Source organism: Taurulus bubalis (assembly GCF_910589615.1).
Source record: "Taurulus bubalis genome assembly, chromosome: 6".
In the NCBI taxonomy this organism is placed as follows: Eukaryota; Metazoa; Chordata; class Actinopteri; order Perciformes; family Cottidae; genus Taurulus; species Taurulus bubalis.
In genome coordinates this window covers 19,033,871-19,046,591 of record NC_136594.1, presented here as the reverse complement: position 1 = coordinate 19,046,591, position 12,721 = coordinate 19,033,871, and the positions used below count along the sequence as shown (strand labels likewise).

General features: G+C 42.2%; 1 protein-coding gene across 1 annotated transcript; it reads left to right on the top strand.

The window, feature by feature from the left end:
- Positions 1–296: 296 nt before the first annotated feature.
- On the top strand, positions 297–12,059 carry LOC306737608 (procollagen galactosyltransferase 1-like; the record flags this gene model as incomplete). Its single annotated transcript, XM_079219355.1, has 12 exons — positions 297–514; positions 3,949–4,059; positions 4,155–4,272; positions 5,667–5,801; positions 7,275–7,479; positions 7,588–7,707; positions 8,552–8,628; positions 8,715–8,821; positions 9,274–9,406; positions 9,722–9,849; positions 10,441–10,647; positions 10,758–12,059. The coding sequence occupies 12 exons, from the start codon at positions 297–299 to the stop codon at positions 11,026–11,028; spliced, it is 1,830 nt and encodes a 609-aa protein (XP_079075481.1). The 3' UTR covers positions 11,029–12,059.
- Between the last annotated feature and the right edge of the window lie 662 nt (positions 12,060–12,721).

Here is a 12,721-nt window from a genome sequence, read left to right as displayed (position 1 = left end):
ACAGTCTCATTGGCCTCAAAGGATGCACGAAATTATTTATATGAAATACAATTAAACTGGCAGGAACTCCCTGATAGGATTAATTTCAACAATATGAACGAGGCACAGTAATGTGCACCAACGACTTTATTTTGAGAACACCAAGTTCCCCTTCAAACAGCCCAGACGTAACCTTTAATTCAGTCAGCTCCTCCGCCATGTAGCCGCTGTCGGCACAACACAACAGCGGGACTCTCAGCTTCCCACATCCTTCGTGTCCTTCTCTGTCCGCCGCGTCTCTTTTTCTCTCCCCGGCCATGCCCCGGGTCACCTGCTTGCTGCCTGCCCTGCTGTGCGTGCTCCTGTCGGGCTCGAGCCGGGGGTATTTCCACGAGGAGCGCTGGAGCCCCGAGTCTCCGCTCCTCGCTCCCCGGGTTGTCGTCGCGCTGGTCTGCCGCAACTCGGCGCACTCTCTGCCGCTATTCCTCGGAGCCATCGAGCGCCTCAACTACCCGAAGGACCGCATTGCCCTGTGGTGAGTGCCATCGCTGGAAACCGTTAGAAATAAGCTTTCGTTATAAAATCTAATGCTGGCTATCTCGTGTCAAAACTCTGAAAAGTGTTTTAAGCAAATAAAACTGGCAGTAAAGTACGACAAAGTGCGAGTGGACGTCAGTGTGAGCTCATACAAGCCAGCAGCAGAGACACGTCAAGCCCTTTTACGCACATTATAGAGGAAAACTCTGCCGGCCTTTTGCGCGTGCGCTTATGAGTGTTGACCAGGTGGGGCCGCTGTGTCATTATTACCAAGATGTAGGGAAACGTACGAGCGCGGCACCTCACCCACCACACTTTTACAAATTAAATCAGCGGTGAAATTAGTAACAGTTAGAGCAGCGTAGCCGCACGCTACGCCGGGGTGTTGCAGGGACTCTGCCCCGGCTGCGGAGCACGGAGGGCGGCCTGCACCAGCAGACTCGCGCCTGTGAAAAGCTCCATTTAGTCACAGACCGTTTTCCTCTCTACCCCACCCTCCTATTTTCTGTCCCCCTCCTTCCCGTTCCACATCTTCGTTTGCAGACTCGACTGGAACACAAATAGTTGGACAACAAATGCACATTTAAACTCGTGTGCAGTCCACGTACAATAAACCGTGTCACTAAAGATTTCTATGAAAATGAATTCCATATCCTTAACCTCAGGCTGCTGGTCGTTCCAGCATTGCTCACTTCCTCTTGTCATTTTGATCCCGTGCCAGTAGATCTGTTTTTAGATCTACTGTTATTAAAGATACAGTTGATATTTTAATTAACATTCAGACCTGACAGGTTAAATTATATGTCTTGGAAACCCAGTGATCCGATAAAGGCAAGTAAGAGCAATAGCCTCAAGCAGAGTTGTGTTTAATGGGACTGGATTTGGATTCAAACCAAACACCGTTCACGCCTATGAATTTCATGTTTGATCCAGACTTGCTCTTCTGAGAGGAAATGTTGAATCTTTTTTCAGTTGGTGCTCAAATGAGGGATTCAAGTGTCTGTGTGTCTGTTTAAACAAACCAGCTTTGGATGTTGGAGCTTTTTCTTTCTCTTGTATCACAGCCAGCAAATACAGCCTCGGTGCCTGCGTCTCACTATGCCCATGTGGCAGCCTGAGCTCAGTTTTCTGCGTGGTTGCTTTGATCTACAACACATCTCTTGCCTCAGTGGAAGAACAGATATAAAGAGATTTGGAAATAATGCATGAAAGACTAAAACCAAGCTGGTAGTCGGCCACCTGTCGATACCTGCAGTTATCATCCTGACGGGTTAAGATGGAGTAGTTGGCAAGCGGCAGCATAGACACACACACACACACACACACACACACACACACACACACACACACACACACACACACACACACACACACACACACACACACACACCATTAGACTGTCTGTGTCTGTGTGTGTTTTCTGCAGGGCCATGCAGGATGGATATTATCAATCCATAAATCTTCCATTTATATCTGTCTGACTCTTTCTCAGCTCTCTCTCTCTCTCTCTCTCTCTCTCTCTCTCTCTCTCTCTTATCCTTTAGGCATGGTTCTATTGATGGCATGCGAGCATATACCGAATAAATCCTTTTTTTATTTGCTACCTCCTGCTCATTGAAAACTTCACAGCAGTCAGAGAGGCAGTGGTAGAGACTGGAGAGGGGGAAGAGGAAGATGGATTGGTGAGATGGTCACATGTAGGTGTTGGGACGGCACTGCTGTGTTAAAACACCACAGCCAGATGGGAAACTAACACCTGCCGCACGCCGCCTGTCACTCACTACATGACAGGGCTGGGAGTAAATCCATTTCTCTCATATTTACATATTCTTTCCCTCTCTGGCTTTGTCTGTGTCGCCGCCCCTCCCTGGCACAATCTGAGATTTGTTGTGATAACACAGACAGCAGACTCCTCTTCATCAGCCCCTATTGTCGGCCCGTGCTCTTCTTCTTTGTCCACATCTGACATAAGTGAATTGCAGCTCTGCTCTAATGAGAACAAGACCCTCACAGGGACAAAACTAGAGATGGGTGATGAATCACTATTTCATCATCTTTGGTTTGGTAGAGATATGTCTTAAATATGTTTTATCCTTGAAGCATCGGTAATCTGTATTTTCATATAAAATAATGTGTGTGTATTTGTCAATATCCTGATTTGAGCTTGTTCTGCGGCCCTCCAGCTTTAATGTTGTGTATGTAAGTGCGATACTTTTATGATCATATTGGAGTGCATGAGCTCCGATAAATGAACTGTCAATCATTTTAATCATCATGTTCTCATTGCAGATTGTTTTGAGAGTTTTCTAAAGCACCAATAGTGATAGTCCCCGCTATTTTATTGCCTTCACATGTTGATATCAAGTTATTGTTTTGAAATAGTACTGCAATAAATTAATTAAATCATTATTGATTCATTTCTTGATTATGTTCTTGATATATTCATTAATCATTTAGTCTGCTAAATATCAGAGGGAAGTGAAACACGGCAATTACAATTATACAACAAACAAGGTGGTATGGACACACATCTTGTCTGAATAATAAACCTGAAACTACTGACTTTACAATTACAATGTTTGTACACATTTGACTGAATTAATTAACTATCAATTGCAAACTGTCGTTTTATTCTATTAATGAAGTCAATCTACTATGAGTAACTAATAACTAATGAGTACATATTTCAGGTAGTTTGAAATGTCACAAAATGTAAGTTTGTCAATATTGCTGCACACTAACTATTTATTATTATATGTTATTTAATCTATAAACCGTTAGTCACTTTAATTACCATAACACATGTGCTACATCAGGATACATTTAATTGAATCAGACATATTCTGAAGTACCAATTGAAACAGACTCCAATACCTTCCCTGGAAGTATTGTTTAGTAACAACGAGATACAAAAACCATTACGTGTTTTTCACCACCTTATGTCAAACCTGCATACCTCAATGCATGCAACTGATTGGGATCTTTCAGGGAACAGGAGCATATAACTACACATCACGTCTTACTGTAAGTGGAAGCATTATTCATTCAGAGGCATTAGCTCACTGCAATAAACGAACAGAGATCGAGAAAACAATAGAGCCCCTGTTGGGAGAGTGCCGTTTGAGTGACAGAAATAATAACTGCTGTCAGATATTTATGAGGAAGGCATTATCGTGCACTGGTATTGCAGCCAGTGGTCCAATGCAACCGAATTAAGGTGGAATCGCTGAATTTTAACGACAGTGTTCAGGAAACAGTTTTTATGAGGAGCAGCCAAGACTTGATAAGGTCAGAATCAGGATGAATACAGCTCCAGTGTATCAGAGCGGTGTGGCCCTAACAAAAGCCCCGTTCTCTCTCTCTCTCTCTCTCCCCCGCTCTCTCTCTCTCTCCTGCTCTCTCCCCCGCTCTCTCTCTCTCTCTCCCCCACAGGGTGGCGACAGATCACAACATAGACAACACCACGGCCATCCTGAGAGACTGGCTTGTCAAGGTGCAGAATGACTATCACTATGTGGAGTGGAGACCTAAAGATGAACCCAGGTACTGTGTGTGTGTGTGTGTGTGTGTGTGTGTGTGTGTGTGAGAGTGAGAGTGAGACGTGCATTACTTAATGGGTCTGTCTGTGCATGTATCAGTGCCTTTGAAGACGAGACGGGGCCTAAGCACTGGAATAATCTCCGATATGAACACGTAATGAAGCTGCGTCAGGTGGCGCTGGAGGCTGCCCGTGAGATCTGGGCCGACTACCTGCTGGTATGTCCTCTTCCACTCAACCGCTTCATAAGCCTCCTCTTATGAGGCCCTCTCGGTGATGTCTCTGGGTCAGATGTGTGCATAACCATCTTTCGTCTGCACGGTAAAAGTAAAAAATGTGAATGAGAAAGCGGAGCTCAATCTTTTACATGGAAAAGAAAAGGAACTGTATTAAAGAGACAACATCTGACGAATGAATAAAGCCATGTTTTAGACTAGTAGACATTTTCAATGACCACTCACTAATGCACATTATTATTTATAATGTCCTAAATTCTGCTTAGTCTTCAAATCTAATCTCCCAGAGATTATCTATGTGACATGCAAGTGCTTCTTTGTGTCATGAATAATGCAACACACTGCATAATGAGCTGTGCTGATGTAATAAAGTAATGGAGAAGATGGAGGCAGGGAACGCCCTAATGGGAAGGAGAGCGACGGGGTTCAAATATTTGTTTTTAGGCAGTTAAACCCATGATCAGATTATTTCTTCACCACTTAGAGTTAACTGGTAATGTAGAAGGAAGTATTGTTGCTATCGTTACAATTATTTTCATCTAACATATGCACTGAATTAGAGTTGGTCAAAATGCTTTTATTTTTATCTTAACTCAGTCAGGTGTTTTGATATGATTTTAACTACACCTGTCACTCAGTCAGCAGTGAGTTTTTTTTCCATAACTATGATGTGAAAAAATGAATACAAAATATGTTTATGGCTGATGCCAAAATATTAGAGAAATTAAAAAACCTGATCATCTGGCTGATGTCTTTTGCAACATTTTGTAAGGATTCCTTAAATTTTGGTTAAAAAAATATTTTTGGCAATTCTCTTGGGCAAGTTCTTTTTATTTATTGCCTGACATGTAGGCCAATACTGATGTATCTGGGATGAGCTAATACCAGATAACATATCAGCCCCACTGATTAGTGGTCAAGATAAAAGACAATAAGTACAAAAAGTACAGTTTATAATCTCAGTTAAAGAATGAACTCTGTTTTAAACTCTTAACATTAGGTAGACAAATATGGAGACTGAAGAGAATATAGGCAGACTGTAAGCAGCCTTCATTTACTGGTCATACACAAGGGTTAAATGTTGTGTTTTGGCTTTCATAACTTGTTCTTCTCTGGACGTTCAAACACACCAGAGTGCAGAACGTCCTACTGCAAATAAAAGTGCAGTCCGTCGGCCAGACTTGTCTTTAATCGTGGGCCGTGGGTTAAAACGGGTTTGGAAGCAGCAAATCATGTTCACAGTCCTCTGTGATGTAGCCGTGTTGCTGTGGCCCAATCAATCATTCAGTGACAGCGGGGGACATTTTGTCTGTGCTTGCATGTTCACGTTTGTGTGCGAGTCGTGTCGATACTGTGCCCTTCTCCCCCGTCTGCAGGTGGCCGACTGCGACAACCTGCTCACCAATACGGACACGTTGTGGAAACTGATGAGTGAGAACAAGACCATTGTAGCGCCAATGCTGGAGTCCAGAGCTGCATACTCTAACTTCTGGTGCGGCATGACTTCACAGGTACTGGAGATGTTTAGTCTTCATGCTGTTGGAACAGGTTTAGGTACACACCTCGCAGTTCCTTCACATCCACTGTGCATCTGTGGTATAAATATTCTGCTCCAATACGAATATTTAGAAATATTATGGTGACATTAGAAAGGAGATTAAACATTTAGAAATGGACATGATGAGATACTTTCTTTATGACTATTATACAAATATTCTGCATGGGCATAGAATATGCATGTCAGCGTAGTACAGCTTTTTGTCCTTATTCTTTACATATTTACAACACATGGCAAAGTTTCCACCCACCGTTTACTCTTAATACACAAACCGAACCAACAGACTGTAAAGATTAAACAACATCTTCATCGTCTCTATACTGTACTGTGGGTTACTGCTGGTGAATACAATATCTCTTTTAATGCAGTCCTGTTGAATAATGGAACTCCTGCCACCTTCTTAACACATAAATATGATCTAGTGGGAATTTCCCCCTTCATTATTTTTTCTTATCCACGAGGAAATCAAATTTGTGCTAATAAGTCACACTTTCGATGAGTCAATTTGAAGGCTTAGGAAAGAAGTTTTCTGATTGTATTCAAATGTTTCATCTCAGATTACTGGCCCGGATCTAAATATTCTGCTGAATATAATTTGTAAATTAAAGTAAATGATTGGTATCACAGGTAAATTAAACTTTCCTGATATAATAGTATTTAGCTCTCATAAATATTATTATATGACTGGTGCACACAACAGCCCACACAGATCATTATGTTTAATTTGCTCTACCTTCTCCGTTTGTTACTGCAGGCTTTACCAGATATTACAGAACTATAACTGTGTCTTTTATTGATGCATGCCTCATATTTTAATAAAGATTATTCAACAGTGTGATGTTTTTAATATGCAGACACACTGTTGTCGTTACAGTTATGCCAACATGCAGGAAAAACTGGCACATCGGATGTATCGGGCATTACGCATGTCTCGGATACAGTGCCGTCTGTGATCTGTTGAGACAGGATGCCTTTGAGTACTCATCTTTGCTTCTTTTCAAATCAGAGTGGACATACGGACGTTGTCTATCCTCCAGCACCAAATAAACCAATTCAACAAGAGTCGGCCTCTCATTTTCTTCAACGGCAGTTAATGGGCCTGAAGCAGCCTAAAGGCTAATGTCATTGTCTCTTCCTGTTTCAGTCCTGTGGTCAGTGGTGCCCAGTCTCATTCACTCATTTTTTTATTTTTCACGATTTAAAACAAATATTCTTTTTCGCAATTTAGAGTAAAGTATGCAGTTTCTTCTCTAACTGTTACACAGACGTAGACTCGTAGACTTTTGGCAGCCAATTTTCTTAGTTAAATATCTCAATTCAAGTTCCACTCCGACAAATCTACCCCAGCTTAATATTTCATTCTGAAAAGAGTTGGACTCAAGAGACCTGTGTGTAACCGTACAGTGTTTGTGTGCACTCACTACAGGGTTACTACAAACGCACACCAGCCTACATTCCTATCCGTAAGCAGGAGCGTCTTGGCTGTTTCGCCGTACCGATGGTCCACTCCACCTATTTAGTGAACCTACGGAAGGAAGCCTCCCGTCAGCTGGCTTTTTATCCACCACACCCAGAGTACAGCTGGGCCCTGGATGATGTCATCGTCTTTGCCCACTCGGCTCGCATGGCAGGTGAGACAAAGGCAACAGAGATGGACTTGTTATCTGGAAGGCGGCTCAATATCTTTCTAGACATGTCTGTAAGCATGTGTTTTTATTTTCTCTCTTTTATCTTCTCAGATGTGCAGATGTACGTGTGCAACAAAGAGACTTATGGGTATTTCCCAGTGCCAATGCGTTCCTACGGTACCCTGCAGGATGAGGTGGAGAGCTTCGTGCATACTCAGCTTGAGATCATGGGTGAGTCGAGAGGTCAAAGAGCAGAATGATTTCTTTGTGTTTCACAGTTTTAGTGGTGAAGCACTGGTTATGTCCTACGGAGGTTTGTTGGTTGTTGGTTCTGTTTCCCTGATTTTATCTTTGACTTGCATCGCCATGTTGTGCTGCTCTGCAGGTTTTGCATTTATTTGATTTTGAAGTGAAGTGAATGTTTTTTGTTGTATCCATCGTGAAAAAGCAAGACAGGTTTTCCAGAAGAGGCCTAAAATTATGAGGTTATAGTAAGTCAAGGAGAAATTAACTATTACCATAGCAACGCAATATATCGTACGCCTGTGCTTAAAGCTACATACTTAATCAATGACTCTTGCTCAAATGTTTCTGCAGTCAGATTTTTTCTGTTGAAGATGTTGCCGGTTTAGCATGGAAAGCTGTTCAGATGACACGTGCAGTACAACAGGAGAGGAAACAGAGTGAGCACTAAAGCGTGCCATTCAAAAAATGCAGTGAGAGATTATGTTTGATTTTAGGTCTATAATTCAGGGACTCATTTTCATTCTCAAAAATAGATTTCACAGTATCGTAAAGGTAAGGGAAACTGCCTTTTGTTAAATATCACTTTGTCACAACATTATATTCTATCGTCTTTGTGCAGCATTACTGTGCATGCATTGCCGTGAAAACTACAATTTGAATACCAATAAAAATTGTCATCTTTATATTTACGCTCAGTATCTGAGTGTATGAAATCCATGGTGGATTTAGGAAATCTCATGCGGATCCCTGATCCACATTGTGTGAACCCCTGTCCCACCACATTTCACATTCTCTTTGTAACCTTCCCCCCTTTTTTCTTTTTTGAAAGTGAAAAATCCTCCATTGGAGCCCTCCAGCTTCCTACCTCTCCCTCCCAAGCAGCCTAACAAGATGGGCTTTGATGAGGTACACACACTACGTCGCATACACACATGTAAGCACGCACAGTAACCAAAGCACGTGTGTGAGGTTTTGCGTTTGTGTGCATCCAGGTGTTTATGATCAATCTGGTGCGGAGATCTGACCGTCGCGAGCGAATGCTAAGAACTCTGTATGAGCAGGAGCTCAGCTGTAAGGTTGTTGCTGCTGTGGATGGCAAGTAGGTTTCTCCTCCTCCTCCTCCTCCTCCCCCACTGCCTGTGTCTTCCTGATTTGTGCCTCTGCAACATGCGGTGTAGATTGAAGTAGGGAGGCTGAGCGGAGACAAACAACCAGGTGAAAAGTAGCGGGTGCATGTTGTCAATTAGATGTTCTCTGAACCACGTAGTTTTAGCTCAAATGTGAATAAAATATAGCTCTAATCCCTGTGTTGGCTCTCCAGTCGGTAGGTAACAGTTTTACATATTTGATTATGATCTTCATTTAAAATGGCGAGAATGAATAGAAAAACAGCTCGTAAGACATGCATGAATTATGTTATGTTTGTCCCTTTGCTTCCCAATTACACACACACACACACACACACACACACACACACACTCACTCATCACATCCCTGTGATTTATTGTTTCCATCTCTCACCTCGTTGTTTTTCCTTTCTCCTTCCCTCAGAGCTCTGAACAAGACGGATATAGAGTCAATGAGGATTAAGATGCTGCCGGGTTACAAAGACCCTTATCATGGTCGGCCCCTCACCAAGGGTGAACTGGGTTGTTTCCTCTCTCATTACAACATCTGGAAGGAGGTGAGACGCTCGGGCAGGCCTCAGGCCTCTGGGTCTACCTGTGCACGGTAGATAACGTTTACTACTGAACAACATACTAACTCAGTTTGTGTGAGAAGTTGCAGCTTGGTGAGAGCAATGAGCTCAATTTATTTATGTTTCAATAAATGCACTGCCTTTCGTGGAATAAGGTTTTTCCGAATGTTTCTGTTAAGCAAAAAGAACCCTGTCGTTGGTTATATGTCTTCATGTCCACAGTTTAGTTCAACAACTTGTCAGAAAATCAAATGTATTTACGGTAGATTAAACATTTGGTACTTTTCCATCACCTAACAGATAGCAGATCGTGGTCTGCAGACCTCCCTGGTCATCGAGGACGACCTCCGCTTCGAGGTGTTCTTCAAGCGACGTCTGCAGACGTTGCTGCAGGAGCTGACGACACACAAGCTGGACTGGGATCTCATGTGAGTGATGTAAAACACCATGTTGTCAACAGACAGGATTATCGTCCCCCTTCAGCAAAATCCGTCCATCTGTCACACATGATCACATGCTGAAAGCACTTGTGGGAATTATGCATCTCAGCATCACACTACGGAGAGGCTGCAGCATTTTCCCATTAGACTGATCACTGTCGTAGATTAGCTAATGAGGAGGAGATATTTACGCAAAGTAAAAGTAACATTCATTTTCTGCATAGCGACCAAGTGTGTATGGGCATGACAGTCTGTTTTTTTTTTAGTATGTAAAAACATGAGGAGAAATCTACAATGCAAGAGTTTTTTTTATCAGAAACATCTAATTGTTGACCTTTATTTATGCCACACTAACCACTATTAGAAATCTGAATTCTAAATATAAAATACGTTACAATATGCTTTAATCAATTCAGTTTTGAATTGTATGCAGATTTTAGATAAATTCAACAGTTATGGTGCAGTGCTTTGCTCCTCAACTGACTGCATCATTTTGTCTAAATTATTAGATTTTTGTCTGTTTTCAATGCCTGTGTTACTTTCGTGCTTGTGATATCTATAGTCTCTCTCTAAATACAGTTACATTGGGCGGAAGCGGATGCAGGTGGACCACCAAGAGAAGTCTGTACCAAACATCCACAATCTAGTGGAGGCGGACTACTCCTACTGGACACTAGGCTACCTCCTGTCTTTACAAGGAGCCCAGAAGCTCCTCAGGGCCGAACCTCTGAAAAAGTTGCTTCCTGTCGATGAGTTCCTCCCTGTCATGTTCGACAAGCATCCAGTGTAAGTACAACCCATCCGTCCCTTCATCGTCTATCTCTCCTTGTCATCTGTCTTTTTGATTCTGTCCTCTAGTGCCCTTGTTAGTCTAATCACGTCCTCTCACTCATCAGTTCAGAGTACATGGACCACTTTGAGAGTCGGGACCTGCGTGCGTTTTCTGCCGAGCCGCTTCTGGTGTATCCGACCCATTTCACCGGAGACCAGGGCTACATCAGTGACACGGAAACATCGGTGGTCTGGGACAACGAGACCGTCAAAACCGACTGGGACCGAGCCAAGTCGAGGAAAACTCAGGAGCAAGGGGAGTTGAGCTTCGAGGCCCAGAACTCTGACGTACTGCAGTCTGAACTGGAGAACTGGAGCACAAGGGACGAGCTGTGATGAAGAAGAGAGGAGGTGAGGAGGAGAGACAGAGAGAACTCTGGCAAACCAAGATGAGGCCGAGGGAGATAGAACAAAGCTGCGGTAGTGGGGCGGGATGGGAAAGATGGAGAGAATATAACAGAACAGAAGAGTAGATGGACACAGGGTTGGTAAATAATGCTTTCCCTTCTTCATTTCTCTGCCCACCTTTTTGATCTTTCTCTTCAGAGATGAGTAGAAGATGTGGAGTTGAGTCTTGACGAGTGAGCGAGCAGCTTTTGTTTTATTTGTTGCATTCAAACGCTCATCCCTTGACCACAGCCTGGTCCAATAGTAGTTCCATGTTTTAAATAATATGTTGCCTAGATGTATCACAAACCACACTATATATAAAGTCCTCCAGAGAAAATGACATATGCAATTATGAATTGGAAAAAGATGCAGTATTTAGACCAACCCTAACACGTCTCTAAAGGACAACTTCACATCTCCTGATTACATGTGAAGGCTTTCTATCGAGTGTTATATTTCAGTGGTTCCCAACCTGTTTGGCTTTTGACCCTTAATTTAAAAAAGCCATGTCCACCTGCAACCCCTAGTCACCAGTGTTATATGTCGACTGGCTGTGATGAGTACTATCAAAGAGTAGATAACCACTGCTTCTTCTTCTTCTTCTTCTTCTTCTTCTTCTTCTTCTTCTTCTTGCTGCTTAGTTTAGCCATTGTGTTATTTAAGTAAGTTGTATAAGGTTGTTACTTTAATAACTTTACATGTGTTTCACTCGTGAATGTATCTGTGTTTTCTTTTATTTCATGTCAAACCTTTTTACACTTTGATAACAGCTATATATTGGTTTAGTGTTTCAGTGTTTTCCCCTCACTTCAAGATGCAGTTTTAACCCAAACGTGCAGCTTTTTGTTGCATTTTGTTTGTTGATCAGATCAAAAAAACAAGTGAATATAGATTTTTAGTAACTTTCCATGTTTTGTGCTCTCCACAATTGTGTGTTTTATTTTTAACCAACGAATGAATAAAAACTTTTATAATGATTGGTTGTAATGTTTTTTTGATGTCTTTACTGACATTAGCTTGGACTATACCTGACTGCATCAACGCCTGCTGGTGTTTGCCTGCCCTGCCAGTACATAATGGTCAGTTTGGGCGGAAGCAGGCCGCCATTTCTCCTCCACTGTATTTACACAGATAATCCCCTCTGTACTGTTAACACGTGAAGCATCCAACACAAATATGTTGTCATAGAACTAGGAAAAGATGTTGCTGGAGTTCAAGAAATTACACTTTATATTTGCCACTTTTGGCTCTGCGATGCTGTTCTTAGGCACAGCTTTGCTTTAAGCTAAATGCTAACTCAGGATGCATTGTTTCACTGGTTATATTTAGTTCTGCTAATTAGCAATATTATTACTCTATAAACACAAAGAACCGCTGGGGCTGATGGGCCATATCTTTATATTTGCCGATATTTGATCACAAACCAAATATTGAACTAATTAAAATTGTGACCCATTGATATAAGAAAAGATCACTAAAGTTATAACGTTACATCCTGAGGAGAACAGGAACGTCTTAAACCGTCCATTCGATGTCTGTTAAGACATAACGGTCACGGGAGAAGTGGTCGACTGATGCTGATAAAGAAATTCCGCTAAATGTCATGACCGAGAAGCTTTAGCATGTGTTGTGTCTGTTT